This window comes from Lipophrys pholis (genome assembly GCF_963383615.2).
Source record: "Lipophrys pholis genome assembly, chromosome: 12".
Classification (NCBI taxonomy): domain Eukaryota; kingdom Metazoa; phylum Chordata; class Actinopteri; order Blenniiformes; family Blenniidae; genus Lipophrys; species Lipophrys pholis.
In genome coordinates this window covers 13,625,912-13,645,200 of record NC_137641.1, presented here as the reverse complement: position 1 = coordinate 13,645,200, position 19,289 = coordinate 13,625,912, and the positions used below count along the sequence as shown (strand labels likewise).

The 19,289-nt window shown below is 41.3% G+C and overlaps 1 protein-coding gene across 2 annotated transcripts in view; it reads right to left on the bottom strand.

Annotated features, from left to right (window-relative positions):
* The window catches only part of lpar1 (lysophosphatidic acid receptor 1), a 44,111-nt gene extending 25,588 nt beyond the window's left edge, over nt 1-18,523 (bottom strand). The window contains exon 1 of one of the 2 annotated variants that reach the window (XM_080476928.1): nt 18,144-18,523. Coding sequence is in view for 1 of the 2 variants with exons in the window: in XM_080476927.1 (XP_080333053.1) it covers nt 18,140 (1 nt within the window). In the remaining variant the exon portion in view is untranslated. Of the gene's footprint in view, nt 1-18,139 lie in introns of both variants that reach the window. The other variant, XM_080476927.1, reaches the window with a different exon arrangement.
* Nucleotides 18,524-19,289: the final 766 nt, after the last annotated feature.

Sequence of the window (19,289 nt, the reverse complement as noted above, 5' to 3'; positions counted from 1 at the left end):
GCGTGCGTGCGTGAGACAGGGGAAAAGAGAAGAGGGAAAGAAGCAACTAGAGCAGGAGAGTAAGTATTAGAAGTTCCGGGTCAAAGGTCAGAGTTCTTGTGGAAATCCACTTCTGTTAATTTCCCTTCTCCAGCGATCATCTAAATCCCCCAAACCTTCTTTTCTCTCTGCACTGATGCCGCAAAAAAAATAAAAATCCACCCCATGATGAAAGCTTTTTTTTTTCCTCTTTTCCATTAATGGACTAATTTGAAATGTTAGAAAACCTACCCCAGCCTTCACCTCTCCAACACTCACAGGAGAAGTATGGGATACTCCGGGGTAATGAGGCAGTGTTGAAAGCTATGAAAGCTTAAGTTTTCCAAAATACATTTAAACCACTGCACCTCGGTTACACGTCTCATTGGTCATAAACTGGCTTGAGGCTGTAATATCGAAAATAAGTTACATAATGCTGATAATGCTGGGGAATCGCTGTGCAGGTGGTGAAATAAAAGAAAATCCTGTCAATGCATTTGTGCTTCATAGTACTATAAGATCTACATTTGGAGCATTTTTTTGATTTCTCGTAACCCAAGCATCAAGAACACACTGGACCACTTCAAAATATTGGCGACTTCTTGATCCAGAACAGGCACATATTACGCGTGGCAGAACACCCATGGCAGTATGGAGGAAGTCCTAATCAATTAAATAAACGGTCTTCTGGATTTAGTTTATACCTCTAATTACCTTAGGCGGACTGATAAGGACCTCCGTCTGTGGCAATATTTGCTTGGGAGTGGCGGTTAAATGTTATTTCATTCGATAAAAAAGCACCATACACTCTATTAGCTGTATTAAATTATTGCAGCAGACCAACAAGCTGGATGATTCTGCTCAATTTTTGCACATTTGCTTTTACAAGGACATATTGAAAAACAAATGTGAGAGCAACATTTTCTTTCACTGCACGATTCGCTGTGTTTGCATCTGATTAATGACCAGTCCATCCATGCATCCATGCATCCATGCATCCATGCATCCATCCATCTTCTATACTCAGGATACACTCTGGACAGGTTGCCAGTCCATCACTGAGCAAACACAGAGACACAGACAACCACACACACTCACACATTGACACAATTTAAGGCCATTTATGGTGAGAGCGCTAATCACTGCGTCACCATGCGGCCTATTGGATATCTATTGGAATGAAGTTGATCTCCACCTGCTGGAGCCTCTCAGCCAACACTGGACCAAAGCCCAGAGGCCGCCTGGACAGGTCATCAATCCATGACAGGGTTCACAAAAAAATACATTCCAGATTTTCTATCCATTCAGGATGGGCATTTTCCCAGCATGCCGTGGACTCGCCTGTTGTCGCTTTTGGAAAGAAATCATGATAAAAAAGGGAAAGACTATAGTTTATACATTTTAATAAGAGCAGAATGTCAAGTTGATATGATTAATTCATTGTGACGATAGTGGTAGTCTAACATTCAGATAAACAAATTACAACTCATCATGAGATAAATTACATTATATTATATGTGTGAGAGGTGGCAGCCATGCTTTACTGCAGTCTTCAGATAATTATTGTATGATCTGTTGGTGGAGTCGCTCTAAGTCCACTGCACAGGATTTTATCTCCCCAGTCTTTTGCTGCATATTACACCATCCACTCATACAACCTTCAGTATCGTCGACACACCAGCACGACTCAACCAGGTTAAATAATATCATGCCAATAACTGTTTCATAGTGAGCTGGCATGGTGTTTAATGGAGCGGGGCGTGAAGCCATAAACAGGCCTGGAATCACTGATGTATAACATATAAAACAGAAGTGAGATATTGCTTTTCACAATTATTTGGGTTTTTATTTTAGTTTGAGTGCTCTCACTCCCTCCCGGTTCAACACTGTAACATTTATCATCTTAACTATGTGGGAAGCTCGCATCTGCTGCAGTTGTAGTGGATCATTCAGTAGGCAATTTGAGTAGATATGAGAAAAAAGTAGAAAAGATTTATGTCATTTAAGGAAGTTATGTAATTTTGCATCCTGTGATATCACTCGACAAGCAAATGCACCGCATCTGCAAAAAGTCCCATTGCGATAATTGCATTCTTATCAAAAATCAACATTAAGTAAGATGATGGACAGAAAACCTCATCGTCTCATAAATGACCAGTTTTAGCTCTACCCCTGGTGTCTGTGGTGAAATTACTTTAAAATTGTAGCTTTCATAATTTCCTCTTATAAGCTTTTGTTACCAATAAAGCAACGTCTCATCCATTAGGAGCATCACACCAGACAGCTGAAAGACAGCCGCGGCACTAATACAGGATAAACCCGGAGCGACGGAGCTCCGATGACAAGCACCACAGCAGATGAAAGCTCCATCTATTCGGATTGTCATCTGCGGTTTCTGGCCATTAAACGTCTGCTGGGAGCAGTCAGCGGGGCATTAGATGCCTGAGGCCAGTCGTCAGCACTAGAAAGTGCAGGAAGTGTCAGTGGCCTCTCTGTGCACATTCCCAACACTTTCCTCGGACCCCTCAAAGACTGAGATCGTATGTGTGTGTGTGTGTGTGTGTGTGTGTGTGTGTGTGTGTGTGTGTGTGTGTGTGTGTGTGTGTGTGTGTGTGTGTGTGTGTGTGTGTGTGTGTGTGTGCGTGTGTGTGCGTGTGTGTGCGTGTGTGTGGCTGGGTCTTGTAGAAGTTAAACATTGAGTGACAGAGATGACTCCGAAAGAGGGGATTTTCCCTTCCCCTGTCTCTGCCCTGCACCTGGATATGTATATTAATGCTGCACATTTTAATGGCAAATTTGAAATCTTTATTTAAAATAACTTGTGTGCAGGAGTGGGAGAGGAATGTGGGGGAGTGTGTGTGTTTATATGAAGTATACAACCGAGTGAGGCATAAGTGTGTGTGTCGACACACTCTCTTCTTGGTTGTTAGCAGAGAATGAGAAAGTCTTACTGTGTTTATAGACCAAGAGTGACCGTGTGTGTGTGTGTGTGTGTGTGTGTGTGTGTGTGTGTGTTAGGGTAGGTGCAAGTTTCTGACAGGCTATGAAAAGGACCACCCTGGAATCCATACATGTGAAATGTGAAGTTGTAAGTCAAGCGTCAGCAGCAAGACGGCGTCCATGCATTCATGTGTCTAATTCACTCTTAGTCACACTACAACTGTTCACTCTCACACTCCCACAGATTTTGACTCTTACACACCTCTGTTCACCTGAGCAAACACCTCGAGGTATCAATGAATATGCAAGGACTGGCTTGTGTTGAGTGTTGCATTCACTCATCTACTTACTCTAACACATACGTAATGATGGCTGCAGGGCATTGTGTTTACATACCATTGGGAGCAAGTTGGGCTTTGGTCTTTCCCGTGGATACTTTAAGGCCCCGTTTACACGACAATAAGCCATGAATAGTGCAAGACGGGGGATAAAACAAGCACTTGACCAACTGTGAGCCACAGCACAGATAAAGGTTTCACATCACTGCAGTCCATCAACATATTTCATGAAATTAATGGGAGCTGTTTGAAAAACTTGGAAGACTGGATGCCCAAATGAAATGCAAGAGCCTTCAATGACACGCTTTGTGGGAGCAGTATCCTGACAGAGGCAAATGAGGAAATGACCATTTTCCCAGCAGGTCAGGGTGAATTGAGGGGCTTTCAAAACATCTCATAAGAGGAGAACAATAGCCTTGTTTCAATTGTTACCAGAGGGCAATGTTTTTTAAGTGGGGTTATACAAATAAAAGTTACTACAGTGACCCTGACCCTGACACTGAATGATTATTGCCCCCAGTGAAGATATATATATTCTGATGTGATGCTTTTTCCATGATCTGTATTCAAGAAGAGGGACATAAATAATGTAGCTCAGGATACACCGTGGACAGGTTACCAATCATCAAAGGCAAACAAAACGGGACAAGAAACCATCCAGTCACATTCAAATGTATATATAATATAGAGTCACTACTTCACCTTAAATTTTTTATTTTGGACTGAGAGAAAAAAAAAAAAAACACATTCACAAATATTGCAAACGTGCAAACTCTGCACAGGAAGACCCTCAAGCCTTGACATGAATGCTGTATATTCTTGTTGTGGGCTTCAATTATAGTAACCACTACTCCAGCCTTATAGCACTTTAATATTAATCATAGTCATATTTTTGGCCAAATGTAATTCTGCTTCTATGACAGTGTAATCCAATTGAAAAGTAGATTTGTAACAATTTTAAAACAAATACAATTTTACTCTAGATTGGTATAATATAACACCACGACCAAATAAAAATGACCATAAATAAAAGAACAAATCTGAAAAGAAAAATCAGATTTTCTTGTGTAATTTCTTGAAGAACACATATATATTTCATCACAACCAGTAAAGTGGTGAAGATGAAAACCAAATGTCTGTTAAAGTTAGTTTCTTGTTGGCCTCCTTCAGCGAAGTAGAGATACCTCTCTTTCAGTATATACTGTACATACTGTATATTTTCCCCCTTGTAACAGAAGCATGTCTTTATATCAGTTCCTAAATCTGTTCTTGCATCCAGTGAGATTTATCCACTCCGAGCAGAGCCAGTTTCGACTGGCTAAACTCCATAGTGAGTAACCTTAAGCCTCTTCCTTGACTCCCAACAATTTATCACCCCATAGAGCTCAATGGGTGCCATTTTTAAAACAGTCCTGAAAGGAGTGAAGTTTTATTTGAATCACCGCACTAAATGGCATATTATCTTTCCACAGAGTTAAATTCAGTCGAGCTGAGATTCTATGCTGAGCTGTAAAGGTGGAGATGGACAATTTACTCCAGCCTGCACAATCTTCCCGTCATATTCCATCTGTTGCAATCTGATCTACAGCTCATTTGTTCCTAATAGTCTGTATAGATGTATGACTTATGTCTGCAAAGCCATTATCTTCTAAGTGAGGTCAAGACCGATGCACATTTTTACAGGGAGTTACAATGAAGTTTCTCTTTTAAGAACTTAATAGTTCATCTGCAGCTCACTCAAAAATGCTGACGTTTTATTGCTCAAATAATGGTCACCACAATTCATCAGCATGGATAACTCCGTGTAAACTCTGAGTTTGAGGTTTTTGAACATTGAAAGAATTATAAAATTGCTTCTTTTTTTTCTTTTTTTTTAAATAAAGCAGGTGAGAGTAATTTCAGTAATGCATACATTACTGGGGGGAGAAAAGGATTGTCTTAATATGCAGCAGAGTCAACATCTGCTTTCTAAAAATGTGAAACTGTTCCTGGTTTTTCAAATGAATTGCAGCATTAAAATGGGGCATTTTTCAAGGCGGCCTTTGATGTGCAGGAGTTATGAGAGACAGAGGGAACATGTGGAAGTGATAGAAAGTTGCTTCTCTGAATGCTTGCAAATTGTGCTGCAGCTGTTTTTTTTTGTTTTGTTTCACAGTAGTCTGGTGTTTATATTAGTTACTCTCTAAAGAATTGATGAGCAATTATGAGTTTCTCATACCTGAGGTTAACAGTATCTGCTATCAAGATATGATATATGGACTCACATTTTTCAATGCTTCAGCAGTCTCAAAGCACATTTCTTGTCGTTCTTTTTACCCATTCAAGAGCACGGATCCACACCAGCAGCTGCCATACAAGGTGCTCAACCTCCACTGTTGAACACCTTCCAATAAAACTTGGGCAACAATTTGAGCAATAAAACCATTCAACTTTGTTCAGACAGGTTTTTTTCTTTTGTTCAGATGAAACTTGTAAAAATAGTCAACAAACTGAGGCGAAAAACAAAAACAAATGTCAACGAAAACGGTTGCATATTGGGTTGCAAATTAGCGCCCTAATGGTTAGAAGATCCCCGGTTCAAGTCCAGGCTTTGGGCTTTTCTTTTCATAGTTTAAAAAAAAAAAAATCTCCTTATGCGTGCACATGTTTTCTTGTGTTACACATGTTTCTTCCTTAAAACACATGTCTGAGGCTAATGGGGGACTTTCGAAATGGCCGTTATGTGTGAATTTAAGTCTATGTGATTCATCCTAAATGATCCCTGCCTTTACCTGTTGACAGCTGGGATTTGCTCCAGTGACCAAAGTTAAACATTTAGGTAGATACGGTAGAGAGGTTAGAAGTATGGGTAGGATTGCAGGAACATTTAATGAAGTGAAGCTAAACCCACTTAATCAGGGCTTCTAGTCCTGTAATACCACTTTGCACCAACAGATGGTCTGGTGAGCGATTCAGTTTTAGATTAGCAAATTCCCCGACAGATGCAACGGTACATAAAACAATGGCTGAGGCGTTGTAACAATGAACCACACCACAAACTAAAAGTAGAGGGCTTAAGGGAAACATTCAACTAAAATCTTGCAGACTGTCCCCACAGGGAAGATTCTCACAGTTGTTTTTGCTTGTTTTGTGAATAAAAATAAATACATATTATTGCACTAACAACTATCAAGTGCTTGAAATCGCCAAGCTTTTTGAAAGGCCTCTCAAGATCTTCAGAGTCCTGGATCATGGCCACTGATTTGCTTGGAGGGCGTCAGACTGTGTCATATACAAACATATGACCTACAGACTGAGTAGTGGAGAACAGGTAAAGTAGGAAATGTAATTTTTTGGTGACTTATTATTGTGGATATCAAAAATATGACAAATGTTCTTTGCTTCTTTACAAAGAAACGGTGACCCTCCCACTCCAACAGACAATATTACAGCCAGTTAGAAAACACCTCCTGACAAATCCTGACAAATCCTGACATACGACCCGAGACTGGCAAGCAATCTTTTATTGAACCTATCCTGCACTGGGGTTTTCTTTGTGTTTCTTGATCCACCATTTAGTTTATTTTGTACCTATATTCAACAAATGACCATAAAGAAATCTTTTTGCCTAGATTGCAATGCTTTATTCACTTAATCCTCTACGACTCCATTCCTTTCCGCATCTTCTTTCCAGCATCACTTAAACTCTGTTTTTTCTCCTGTGCACTCATCTTCAGTCATCCCTCTTCCCCTCAGCTCTCCCCTGCTGCCTCCTCCTCCACCTCCTCCTCCTGCTGCTGCTTCTCGTCCACCACTGCTACCTCCCGCCCCCCTGACTTTGCCAACTCCCCGCACAATGTGCCCATTGTTCCCAGACTCCCACCCTAGAAAGCAGAGAAACAGGACTTCTGCGATCCAGAGTGCACGCAAACACTCATACACATAGACTCTCATTCTCTTCACTTTCTCTCCAACATCACAGACGAGTGCACACAAACCCCATCCCACCACCACCACCACCACCACCAAACACACACACCCTCACACTCGCACATACTCTCAAACAGTTGCTGCGTACCGACCGAGTGGCGGGGACAAGGCCTGGATTGAGAGTTGGCGTTGACTCATGTGTGACTGCAGCCGTGTCGGGCTGATTCACAGCTCGTCAGTGGGTGATACCCTTGAAACCACTTCAGGACTTCCATCCCAGCACACAAAAACCTCAAATATCATCAAATCCATCGGTCACCGTGAATATAGAGAGCACAGCCTTAACAATAAAAAAAGGACAGTATTTGAACAGAGTGGAATAAAATGAGGTATTTAGGGAATGCTGTAGATTCTTTGAGAATATCTGAGAACACTGAAGTGATTATGAACTAAAAAGTCAGATGTTGACTGCAGAAATATTTAGAAAGCACAGTGCAGAGCATTTAAGCAAAAGCAAATCCTCACATGATGGACAGAAGCACTTTGACAGCAACTGCTCTTGGAGGACTAAATAATGCATTACCCCCCCGGGGAGAAGGAGTTAACTCACTGCTGCCAAATTACACAGAGACTGCTTCAGCTGCTTCTGTTTCGTTAAAAAGTCCCTGAAACAAATGTTATTACTCAGTGATGAACAGCATGATAAACAGTGCCGTGGTGGCCTTGGGGTTAGAGAAATCATGAATCCCTGAGCATGACCCTTGACCCCCAACAGCCCCCCCGGGCACCGCACCGTGACAGCCCAGAAAGAGAAAGGTGTTAAATACGGTGAATATATTGCTGAAGAGTAGATCACCATATCAAAACCAAAACAAACATGTTAAAGCCATTTAATATGTTTACTCTTTAGATTTGAAAGCTGAATGACAACTGAAAACCAGCTTGTTATCTCCGATGCGGCACATAATGCACCCTTTCATTTGCTGAACGTACTACTAATAAGCTTTCCATTCTTTCTGCTGTGATCTGTTCCACATGTTTAGGTAAAGCCGGGTAAAGCCGAGAAAAAGAAAGCGTAACCCTGAAATTAATCCTCAAGAAGGCCTTTAGAAATGTTAACCTTCGTGGCATTTGTGCAGTTTCCGACAGCTATCAGAGGCACAAAGCAGTGGTTTCACGACAGCCTTCCCACTTTTATTTGCATCGTGAGATTTACTACCACTTGGGGCGACATGGACCCACATACAGTGAGCCTGAGAAAAGCTCACAGGGAGTCACGTTGTGACTGATGTACATGTTTTCAGAAGGTGACCTGCAATCCAGTACAAAACTGTCTTTTCGCCATTGCATTTCAAAAACTTAAGGGCAAAATAGTTTCCTAATCCTACCCAGTATTTGGAGGTCTGAGCCATCTCTTTGCTCCCACGCACCTGATTCATATGAGAGGGTCACGAAGCCCTGCAGAGGCCCGCTAACAGCCTATTCATTTGAATCAGGTGTATGGGAGTGAACAGGCGGCTCAGAAGGAACCTGATATCAGTTGATTGAAAAAAAACAAAAAAAAAACAGAAGCACTTGTGTGTTTAGAGAAAAGAAATATTATTCAAGCACATAACACACAAATGCAAAATGTGATGAAGGCAGAGCTGTTATGTGGTGTTATCATGAGAGCAGATTCTTATAACAGTGACAAAAGTTTCAAAATTTTGTCACTGAATATTCACAGTGGTTGTTTAGAAAGCAGCTGCATACTTGTGAATCAAAAATCCATGTGGACATTGCACCGTGTGTGTGCGTGTGTGTGTGTATGTGTGTGTGTGTGTGTGTGTGTGTGTGTGTGTGTGTGTGTGTGTGTGTGTGTGTGTGTGTGTGTGTGTGTGTGTGTGTGTGTGAGTGTGTGTGTGTGTGTGTGTGTGTGTGTGTTTACTCATTAAATCCTTTGATAGCTGCAGAGAGATAACAACTCTAACAAGTAGGCGTGTCTGGTAGCAGGCACTACTTGGAGTTTATATGTCTTGCCTTCATACATGCTGCAAACAGTCTATAAAGAAAGAAAACCTTAAACCAAAAGAACTGAGAAAAAGCACTTGGGCAAGTTCATGCTTCTTAAAAATTTGCCCAACAACAGCAAAATATATATATGCATATACATATACAGTTGGGGGGATTCACAAAATGTAAAAGTTTGTTAAAGGGGTCATATTATACAGTTTTTCAACAATTTATCATGGGTCTCATTGGTCTAAAAACGTTGTATCCAAAGTTTATGACCCCAAATCCAGCTTTTCCTTGATTGTCCTCCATTTAAATACTGGATCATAGGAGCTGCATTCAGAATCTGCTGTGTCTGTGTGAGCTGGACTGGCTCCGCCCACACATGCCCATCTTGGGAAGAGGAGGAAGTACTTCCTCTCGTGGTGCCATGTGCCAGAGCAGAGCTGCCTAATTGTGGGAGGGTCAAAGGGAGGACCTATATTCATTGGGATTGGCTAAGCCCCCAATGACGGTATAAAGTGTTTGATTTCTGATTGGCTCATTGGAGCAAGACACTTTTTAAAAAAGAGATTCTGGGGCATCATTCCCAGGCATGTTACTGTTGGAAAACCATTAGAAAGTGAATTTTGCATTATATGACCCCTTTAAGAGTTTTTCTTTTGAGAATTACCGTAGAGTAAAGACCCAAAAGTATTTTACTGAAGTGTTTCCCTCCAATACTTTTAAGCAACGCCACCTGTTTACCAGATTGAAGGATCAGAATGATAATAAACTTCAGGCACTGCTCTTTAGAATATTGGAAACGTGCCATAACGTAACAGGAGCTTTCAGCCTCACTACATTGGATGTTCTTTACCTTGAACGTGTGATTTTCTCTACCAACTAAAACCATATATCATATTTGAATCACCTCCGATCCATGCAGGACCACGCATATAAATATGTACCTGCAACATGTCTTTTACCTCATGAAAAGCACCATGTGGAAATGTTAACGCGATGAAAAGCTTAAGTTTCAGGAGGGGGGCTTCGACTGCACTCAAACTTGTGTAGTAACTATTGAAAGAAGTGGCTTGATGAGGTTAACCAAACTTCTCCCACTAATTAACAACGACTGGCTCCAGACGAACAGTTTCCACCATGTGTGTCAGCTTTGTCAGCAGCTCATTTTTTGGGGTGTGTTTGGCCGTCCTCTCATGAAATCACTCTTATTAGAGACAGATTCCACAGATTGCATCACCAGAGAGCCCCGTTGCAATAGGAGCGCTGCAATATGAGCATTGCGTCAGCGCGGCCCCGCAGAAGTTTCAGATCTCCACTCAAAAGAGTTCTTCAAATTCATCATTTTAATGCCGGGGCCTGTCACTATTACTAATACTGCGAAATGAAGAGAAACAAGTGGTTGCATGTGAGCATAAGCTACACTGAAATTACAATCAACAAAAGAACAGTGCTACACTTAAGCATTCCTAAATCCTTATTTAAGACATTTTCTGTTTTCTCCAGTTATTTCGCAGCTTTGAAGTCAATATTGTGTAACCAGTATATCACGACTTGGTGTCCCATTTCTTTCCACAGAGCCCCCTCATCTCAATATTAGAACAATCCAGAGGGACAGTACTTTTTTGGCACAGACGAGACAACCGGGGAGCTTTTACGACCAGGCAGAGGAATGTAGTTGAGGAGTTTGACCTCAGTCCAACTGAGCTTGTTTCACTCTTCACTGCTTTAGTGCGGAAAGCAGGACCATTTTTATTTATTTTGCATTTAAACAGCAGAAACCAAGTGCTTTAGAAGAGAGAAAAAAAAAAAAACGGGAGCATTAGAAGATAGTTTCTGACGAGTGAAAGTATTCTAGGTTGTGCTGTTTTACTTCTTTTCTACCAAAGTAAAAAAGCATTTTAAGTTCCAATAAGGTATTAACAATAAGAACTTACATCAGGATTACACAAGGATTTCTTTTTTTTTTTCGGTACTTTTCAGAAGCCCCATGCTCAACATTTGCTGCCTTAAGCTTTAGAAGAGTCTCTAAGCTTCGAAAGATCCTTTTAAAATTCACTCGAACGCAGTTCACTGTGAGCTGCCTCCTGAGGGTTTCCCCACAAAGGCTCCTCAGTGGTTCAAGAACCAGCCCAGGCTGGGCCAAAACATGAAGCATTCAGGCTTTGTCGTGACTCTATGCACCAGGTATGTGCCACATTGAAAGGTGAAACGTCTCTGCTGCGCACAATCAGAACCTTTTGAGAAGCATTTGACCAGAATGTGTGCAGCCACAATGTTCAACAGAGAGTCTGACGGCTGCTTACTCTTGTAGAAACATGTCGACTCGTTGGGTTTTAACAATAATCAGGTCAGAAAATTAGTAACTGAATCAATAATTAATACAATTTCGATTGCACTCGTGTGGCATTTGACCATATTTGTACGATTCGTGCATGTCATCAACTTAAACCCCCGAATCTCATTGGTGCCACTTCACCTCAATTTAAAAAGGCAATCAAAGCATATTAATATACAGTACTCAGCAATGGATTTTACTTTCAAAATGATTTCCATATTCTTGCAGATTTTGGTTCCTCTTTCTATTTTGGGACTTAGGAAGTCAGTCCAGATCATTTTAAACTATATCGCTGTAATGTGCATGGTTTTGTTTTTTTTCTTAGCCCAGCGGTCCTGTGTCAGCCAGCACGAGACTGATTCTGCTCCAATGTGGCCAGACTGTGGCCGGGCAGTCGCCCTGATGCCTGACTCGTGGCCTGTGTGACCAGCACCTGATTAGAGCTTCTGGTCACTCTGACCAACATTTCTCTGCTCTCTTGATGTTTCTTCGGCAGCCTCTCAAGAATGACTCGACACAATTTTATAGAGCAAATGCACCGCTGCTGTCAACTCTGATTTGTTCTTGGAATCTGACAAAATTCCACCCCGTATAGCCGTGATGCAATTTTATCTCAGTAGATTAAGTTTTCTGCATTGAAATCTGGTGTGTAATCTTCACAATGAGTAACTTTTGTAATGATTCCACCTGCGGTACTGCGTCGACACTGATTAAATGCTTAAAATGAAAGCGGACTGAAAAAATGCCTAAAGCAAGACTTAAAAAGTTGTAAGCTCATACCAGACAACTGCAGTGATGTGGAGTATGAATATTATAATCTGTCATTGTTCACAAATAAGTCAGAAGACAGACAGTTCCGAGATCAGTGGGGTGCCACATTAGAATCTAAGACTACAGTGAAAGGTCAAACCAAATGTGTATTTCAGTTCTTCTGAACCTGAATATACCTCTCTTTGTAAAGTTACATAGCATTGATAGGCCATTGTCCTATTTCTGCTTCAGTAAAGTTCTTGTATCTCTGCTAGCAATGATTCAAATTGTAATTGTTTTAATAAAGTCATGATGGGTAAATTTACACCACGAAGCAACTTTGGAAAAACTTCAGTTGTATCGCATGCAACATGAAAAATGCTTTTCATTCCAGTCACAATTTCTCACTGACTCCTTGAAGGCCGGTCAGATCTACACACGGGTAACTGTAAGTGATCGGTCACAGTCTGCAGAATAAAGGTATACCAAGTATCCAAATGCCAAACTTATGTACATCTGGATCTGTCTGCATATCTGGGCTTTTTCCAGTCTTCCTGTCTCTCTGATGTGCTTCTTTCTCATTATCGTCTCTATTTTCTTAGAGTCTGTCTGCACTTCTCTGAGCCATCTGGATACCTTAAATACACTGCAAGGATGTGACATGTGGTTCCTGCGGGGAATTTCAAAGACAACAGAGCTTTTCACTTATATTTCGGCCCTTGTCTTCGCAAGCTGGCAAGCAGGATGGTCTGAGAAAGAGATGGACATTATTTAACTTGAGTGGCATCACCTGGGCTCTCTCTAACAAGTTCTATGAGCCCCCTCCCCCCAAAAAAAACAAAACTATTTCTGGTTGAAGAAAAAGAAAGTAAAAAAGTTGCCATCAAACTTGGGCAATGTCAATATCAATCAAAAATGATTTCCACTCATCCTCGAAACAAGATATTGAAGTTTGTATCTTCAGGAAAGTTCCATCTCATCATTACATCTAATTGAATAGTGAAGAGTAAAAGTGACAGCTATATTCTAGTCACAAGCGGGAAAATAAACATGTTCATTATGTCACATGATTGGTTGAGTTTCCGCACCTCTGCCTAACCTATCCGTCCATCCATCCATGCTTGGACACTTCTTTTCTCTTTTTAGCTAACATACCAGACTTTTTTGAGGTCTTATAACGGCTTGGAAATCGGAAAAATTAAATTAAATTAACCAGGACAGGCACTCAGTAAAGCACATAGCTTCGCCAACGCCACATTTGTCGCCATGGAAACCAATGGATTACGACTGTAGTCATTTTCAGTAGTAATTATTTGGTTTTGCAGAAATATCAACATTTTCATCATGTACAAACTGTGGCGCAACACAGAAAAGCTTCAAATTAAAAATGTAAAGGCTCTTATGCTACTATTTTACCACTTCAGCTCACTCAAGATGAAATTGGGCTGTATGTGGCCGCTGAACTAAACTGTGTTTGACTCCCCTGGATAACAATATAATGTGACTTGTTCTTGTTAGTTCTCCAACACGGACGTCTACAGATCATCTCAAGTAAAGGTTTGCATCTGTTGTTTTTTTTAAAAAGGAATACTTTTTCAGTGAATACTTTGCTGATGTCAATACAATCAGAATGATACATTGGTTTTTGAATGTGTTTTTATTGCATTATGCTGAAACTCCACCATCCACCTTTCAAAACAAACTATGCCATTACATTCTTAGTTGTGCGCACCTTTACCATCATGCAACACTGCAGATTGTTGACGTACTTGTTTACTCACGGAAGAGTAAACTAGGTTTCTCTAACCGCTGCATTTTTGGAAGAATTAAATGACTTCTATGTGTGACTGAACAAGGTGTCTCACCAAAAAACCCAGAAATGTGACCTTCTAATCTGATGTTAAAGATAAGTAGTTGAAAAACAGGAAGTGGTTTTTACCAATAACCTACAGTAAACTGAAAGAGGAACTACAACAAAAAAGCATATTTAGAAAAAAACTAAAAAACCCACAAGATAAGATAGAGAATAATCGTGTCTGTCCTGAGAGGACCCGGCTTGTTTAACAGTCTGGGTGAAAAATCGCAACTCCACATCTAAGTGAAAACAGCCTTCTCAACTACAAATATATTTGTATGCATTGACAAATCTTAATACATGTACAAATAAATTCTAATGCAGATGAGCGATTTCTTACACATTTAAAAACTTAATTACAGACAGACAAATTATGAGACAGGGCAGAAATACAGACAATTCTCTATATGCACTGACAAATAGTTTAGCTACAATAATGCCCACATAGTCATTGAATACATTTTTTACCTGCCTGAATGTGGAAGCAATCTTGAAACTTTGGCATAAGAATGGGTGGAATGTGGGTTCTTAGACAAGGGGGAGGAGAGATCATGCTTTCAGTAATCACAACACAGATGTTTCAAGGACCCTTTCTCTTGACGGATGTCCGAGCTCATGTGGGGAAACATAAAACAGCCATCTTCGGGGGAGACACTAAGTCTTTGCAGTGGGAGTTCTGTTTAGTTTGATCAAGAAGGTCAGAAGTCAGAAGTGTCAACTTCGCCCCTCAAACCGTGTTGCGGCTCTTCAGCATCCCTCAAGTTGTGGAATAACTTTCATCCGAGGGTGTTTTTGCAGCCTGTCAGTGGGAACTTTAAAAAAAACTAATAGCCTGCACTGCCTCCATGGTTGCTGGAGAAACCAAGAGCCCCTGTGAGCCCCTGTCCACGGACTGTTGAGGCCTCATAGCCATGGTGACATAATACGATTTTATGACCGAGAAACCACAGAGAAAACTCAGACAGATTCTGAAGACCGGAGACTTACAAATCAGTTGTGACATTGTTTGGAGGAGTCCTTTCAGTACTTGAAGTCAAACACGGCTCAAGAGGGACGTTAATATTTATCAGCTTATCTCTTGCTTTGCATGCAAGGCATTTGAAAAGGGTCTCAAGTCGTTTACCATCTCTTCCAGACAGAAGAGCAGTCTGTTCTTGTCATGTCCAATTATTCGGCTTTCCTCTATGCAAAACACCCAACAGTAACAAAAACAAATACTCGGATATGGATTTTCCACCATTAAGACAGTATTTCTTTCTCGTTTTTGGTCACATATTGGTGATTTAACTTAACTTAACTTAACTTTAACAACAGGTCGAGACAACACTGTGTTTGAGACATTTTGCATTTGAATTACAGATTTCAGATAATCCCCATGCATTAAAACTGAAAACAGGTTAATTGGACATATTGAGTTTGTACTATCCATTGTCACACATCATAACTGCTGACTCAAAAAAGCTGATGTACCACTCTGAATATGGCGGATGGGTGAATCTAATACTAGGTATTTACCAAATAAACCACTGATCCAAGCATACAGTAAATACAGTAGTTTCGAAGATGTCGTGTGTTGCCCAAGCACCTATTTATTCATTTATTTATTTATTTATTCTTTAATCTGCAACGACATATATGGAAACCTTGGACATTTTGAACGTGTGGACATTAGAGTCTCCAAGGTTATATTATCAGGATGTGAAGATGTTTTATATCTGCTAATCTCTTGTTTTCATCTCATTTCAAGTAATACCCATGTGAGTCTGCAGTACATCAAACAGCCTGGAAAAAACAATGTGAGCTGCAGACAACAGTCAACAAATGTGACTCATTAAAAGATCTTAAAATTTGGTTGGGAAGAAATCAAAAACAGAAATCCTTATTTTGAGTCTGTCAACTGCTTAATTAAACAAAAAACACACTGCTTAAAGCCACTATTGACCTATTCTATCAGCAGGGGTGTAAAATGTCCCCATACTCCCTCTATAGCATCAAAGAGCCCCCGAGGTCTGTGGCAGTAGGTGGTAGGTAAACATCATTCTCCCTCAGCCTACACACACACGCACGCACGCACGCACGCACACACGCACACACACACACACACACACACACACACACACACACACACACACACACACACACACACACACACACACACACACACACACACACACACACAAACCATTTGAGACCCAGATGAGTGTTAATTAGGCCAACATCAAAAGAGCAATGACAGCATGTAGCAAGCATATGGTTGCTTTTACTGCGGACCCTTGGAATCAGTTAAGAACCACTTTGGCGGAGCACAACCCCTGTGCTATCATGTATCTGGGGGTTTAAGTAAATAGAAAAGCTATAATATTAGACAATACAATAGGCTGGATTTTATGGAATCTTTAATAAAAGAGTTAAGAAAACTGTCTTCTGTACAAAATGATTCAGCATTAAGCTTTGTTTTGTGTGCACCCAAATGAATCAGTAAAAAACCTTAATGCAGCAAGCCAGAAAGCCTATGGCCGTCCCTAAAGTGACATAAATCCATCCCTTGGTCTCTACAGAGAAGTATGTCAACCTGAATTGCCATCTCTCCTCTGGAGATGTGAGATGGTTTATGTTCAAATGGATATTTAGTCTGAGAGTTAAGTGAAATGTTAGAGGTCTCAAGGGAGGCTAGAAATTGTCCCCTGAGATAGTTTGACAGCAGCAAAGTAACTGTCAAATATGTCAACGGCCCACAAAAACGAAAAGAGAACTTTTGTGAAATGCCCCTCAAATAAACCATTAGAACTGTTTTGAGATAATAAACAGCTGGTTCCTTTAAAACACAAACAGATCCAACAATATGCTGAGTTAAAGCAACTTGTTTGTCATTCAGATTCAGAAAAAAACATGTGTTCTCGATTAATCGGTAACTTCAATGACCCTCAGGTGTGAATATATGTGTGTGTATTTACCCTGTGATGAACTGTTGACCTGTCCATTGTGTATCCTGTCCTCATCCTCAGCCCACACATCTCTAATCTGGATGAAGACCCATCCATGTTTAGGTGCAAATAGCCATCATGTCCTAACATTATACAGTATTTCAAGATGAACCATCTTGTCCAATTTCACAGTTTCCAGCCATTATTCTTCCTCGAGGTTTCAGGTGAGTTGAAGTCATCCATCAGCAACTCTTCATATCTTTAACTACATCATCAGTTTTTCCAGTGTCGAATATCTCACAGACTTTAGTAAGAAGTTAGTTGAAGGACCCGGTCCGGAGCTGCAGATTAACTCCTGCCAGCAGTACACATCATCAAGGCTTTTACTTTGGGTAGATTCCAACACCACAAGTAATGTCTGAGGACCATCCAGCAGTGTTGCTCCTCGGGTTTGAGCAGTTGCTAGAGCTGACAACTCAAGTGTGATAATTGATGGCTGACAAGTTGTTGTAAAGAGCATTTGGAGTGGGGAAACATTTGGGAGACAGATAGAATTAGATTCAAAGGAGGAAAGCTCCAACCCACATTCTGCAAGTGCAAATCAGCGTGGAGAATCAAGACAGATGTCAAGTTTGTTATTTGTTTTTTTTATTATTCTTTTTACTCCAACACCCAACGCCCATTCTATTTTTCCAGTCCACTCCCTCCTACAAGCCCCTGAGTTTGATAAGGAGCCAGCTCTGGCGCAACAAGTCCCTTCATCCCTGTTCTCACCCTGTGAATACGCACAACTGCGCGTCTCACGCTGAAACAACGGCGCGCACAGTCTTTTACGCATCTGCTTCAGCCATCAAAGCCTTTATCTGGACCGAAACCTCTATACACGCCACGTCTACGTGGCAGGTACACTTTGGATTATGTAAAAGATGCCCAGATGATGCGTGCGTAAAAAGGACTTAGTAGTTGGAAATATATGAATAATTCATCTCCCTCTTTCCCAATGGATCAAGTGGGAGTTTGAGAGAAATGAACCGGTTAGAAAAGGTGAAAAAAAGAGCAGAATCGTACATACTCACGTTGTATTACTTTCCAGGGAGAGCGGTGTGTAGGTGGTTTAGCTTAGTCCCAGACTGGTGCCTGGATGTCCCGCTCGGAGTTTGATTTTGATGTGCGTGAATGTCCCCCGACAGAAAACTCATAGAGACTCTGCGCAACTCTCGTGTCAAAGTCGCAGCGGTGAGTCCAAATCCAGAGTACAGTCAGGTAACCCTTTCATTTTATGTCCGTGTGAAAAAAAAAGCAACAATCCCACCACCAGCAATGTCTTTTTCCTATTCTCGCTCTATGTTTGGTGAAATGCTTTTAATTTCTTCCCCAGATGTTGAAGCCCTGATGCTGCTCCGCTCTGTCTCCGTGCCTCTCTGTGCTGGCTCGGCTCTCTCTCTCTCTCTCTCTCTCTCTCTCTCTCTCTCTCTCTCTCTCTCTCTCTCTCTCTCTCTCTCTCTCTCTCTCTCCTCTCTCTCTCTCTCTCTCTCTCTCTCTCTCTCTCTCTCTCTCTCTCTCTCTCTCTCTCTCTCTCTCTCTCTCTCTCTCTCTCTCTCCACTCACACGCTGCACGGGACGGGACCTTTGTCTAATCACGACGTCCCGTGCGCGCGCACGCCAGAATTGCCTCATTTTAATCTTAATGCGTTATATTACTGGTAAGAACGTGTTTGCAGGAGGTGGGACAAAAAAGGTTTTTTTTTTAACTATTATCTGTAACAAGTGCATTAATTGCCCCCCACCCCAAATTATTTTCTCTAAGCGGTAAGATAAGATGACGGAGAATGACAATGGATTTCTTGTGAAATTTCTGGTAGTGCTTGGCATTGAGAGTTGTTCTTTCTTCCTCGGAGCCTAATTGGAAACACGTTTTTTTTCTCTTCTGCAACTTGCTAAGAGAGAGAGAGAGAGGGGAAGGGAGAGAGGGGTGGAGTGAAGCAGGGAGGGGGGGGGGGGGGGGGGGGGGAGAGTGGGACTGACACTGAAGGACTCAAAGACATATTGTATTCCTTTCCAATTAACCCTCCACATAATATATTAGAACTATTTCCTCCTGTCTGCCTGCGCTGGAGTCCAAGTGGAGCTGGAACCTCCTCCTCCTGTGAAGCTCCTTGGGTTGTGAGAAAGTGTTTGGATGGGACGCTCCAGGTCTGTCGGCTTCACACCATCTGCAAACA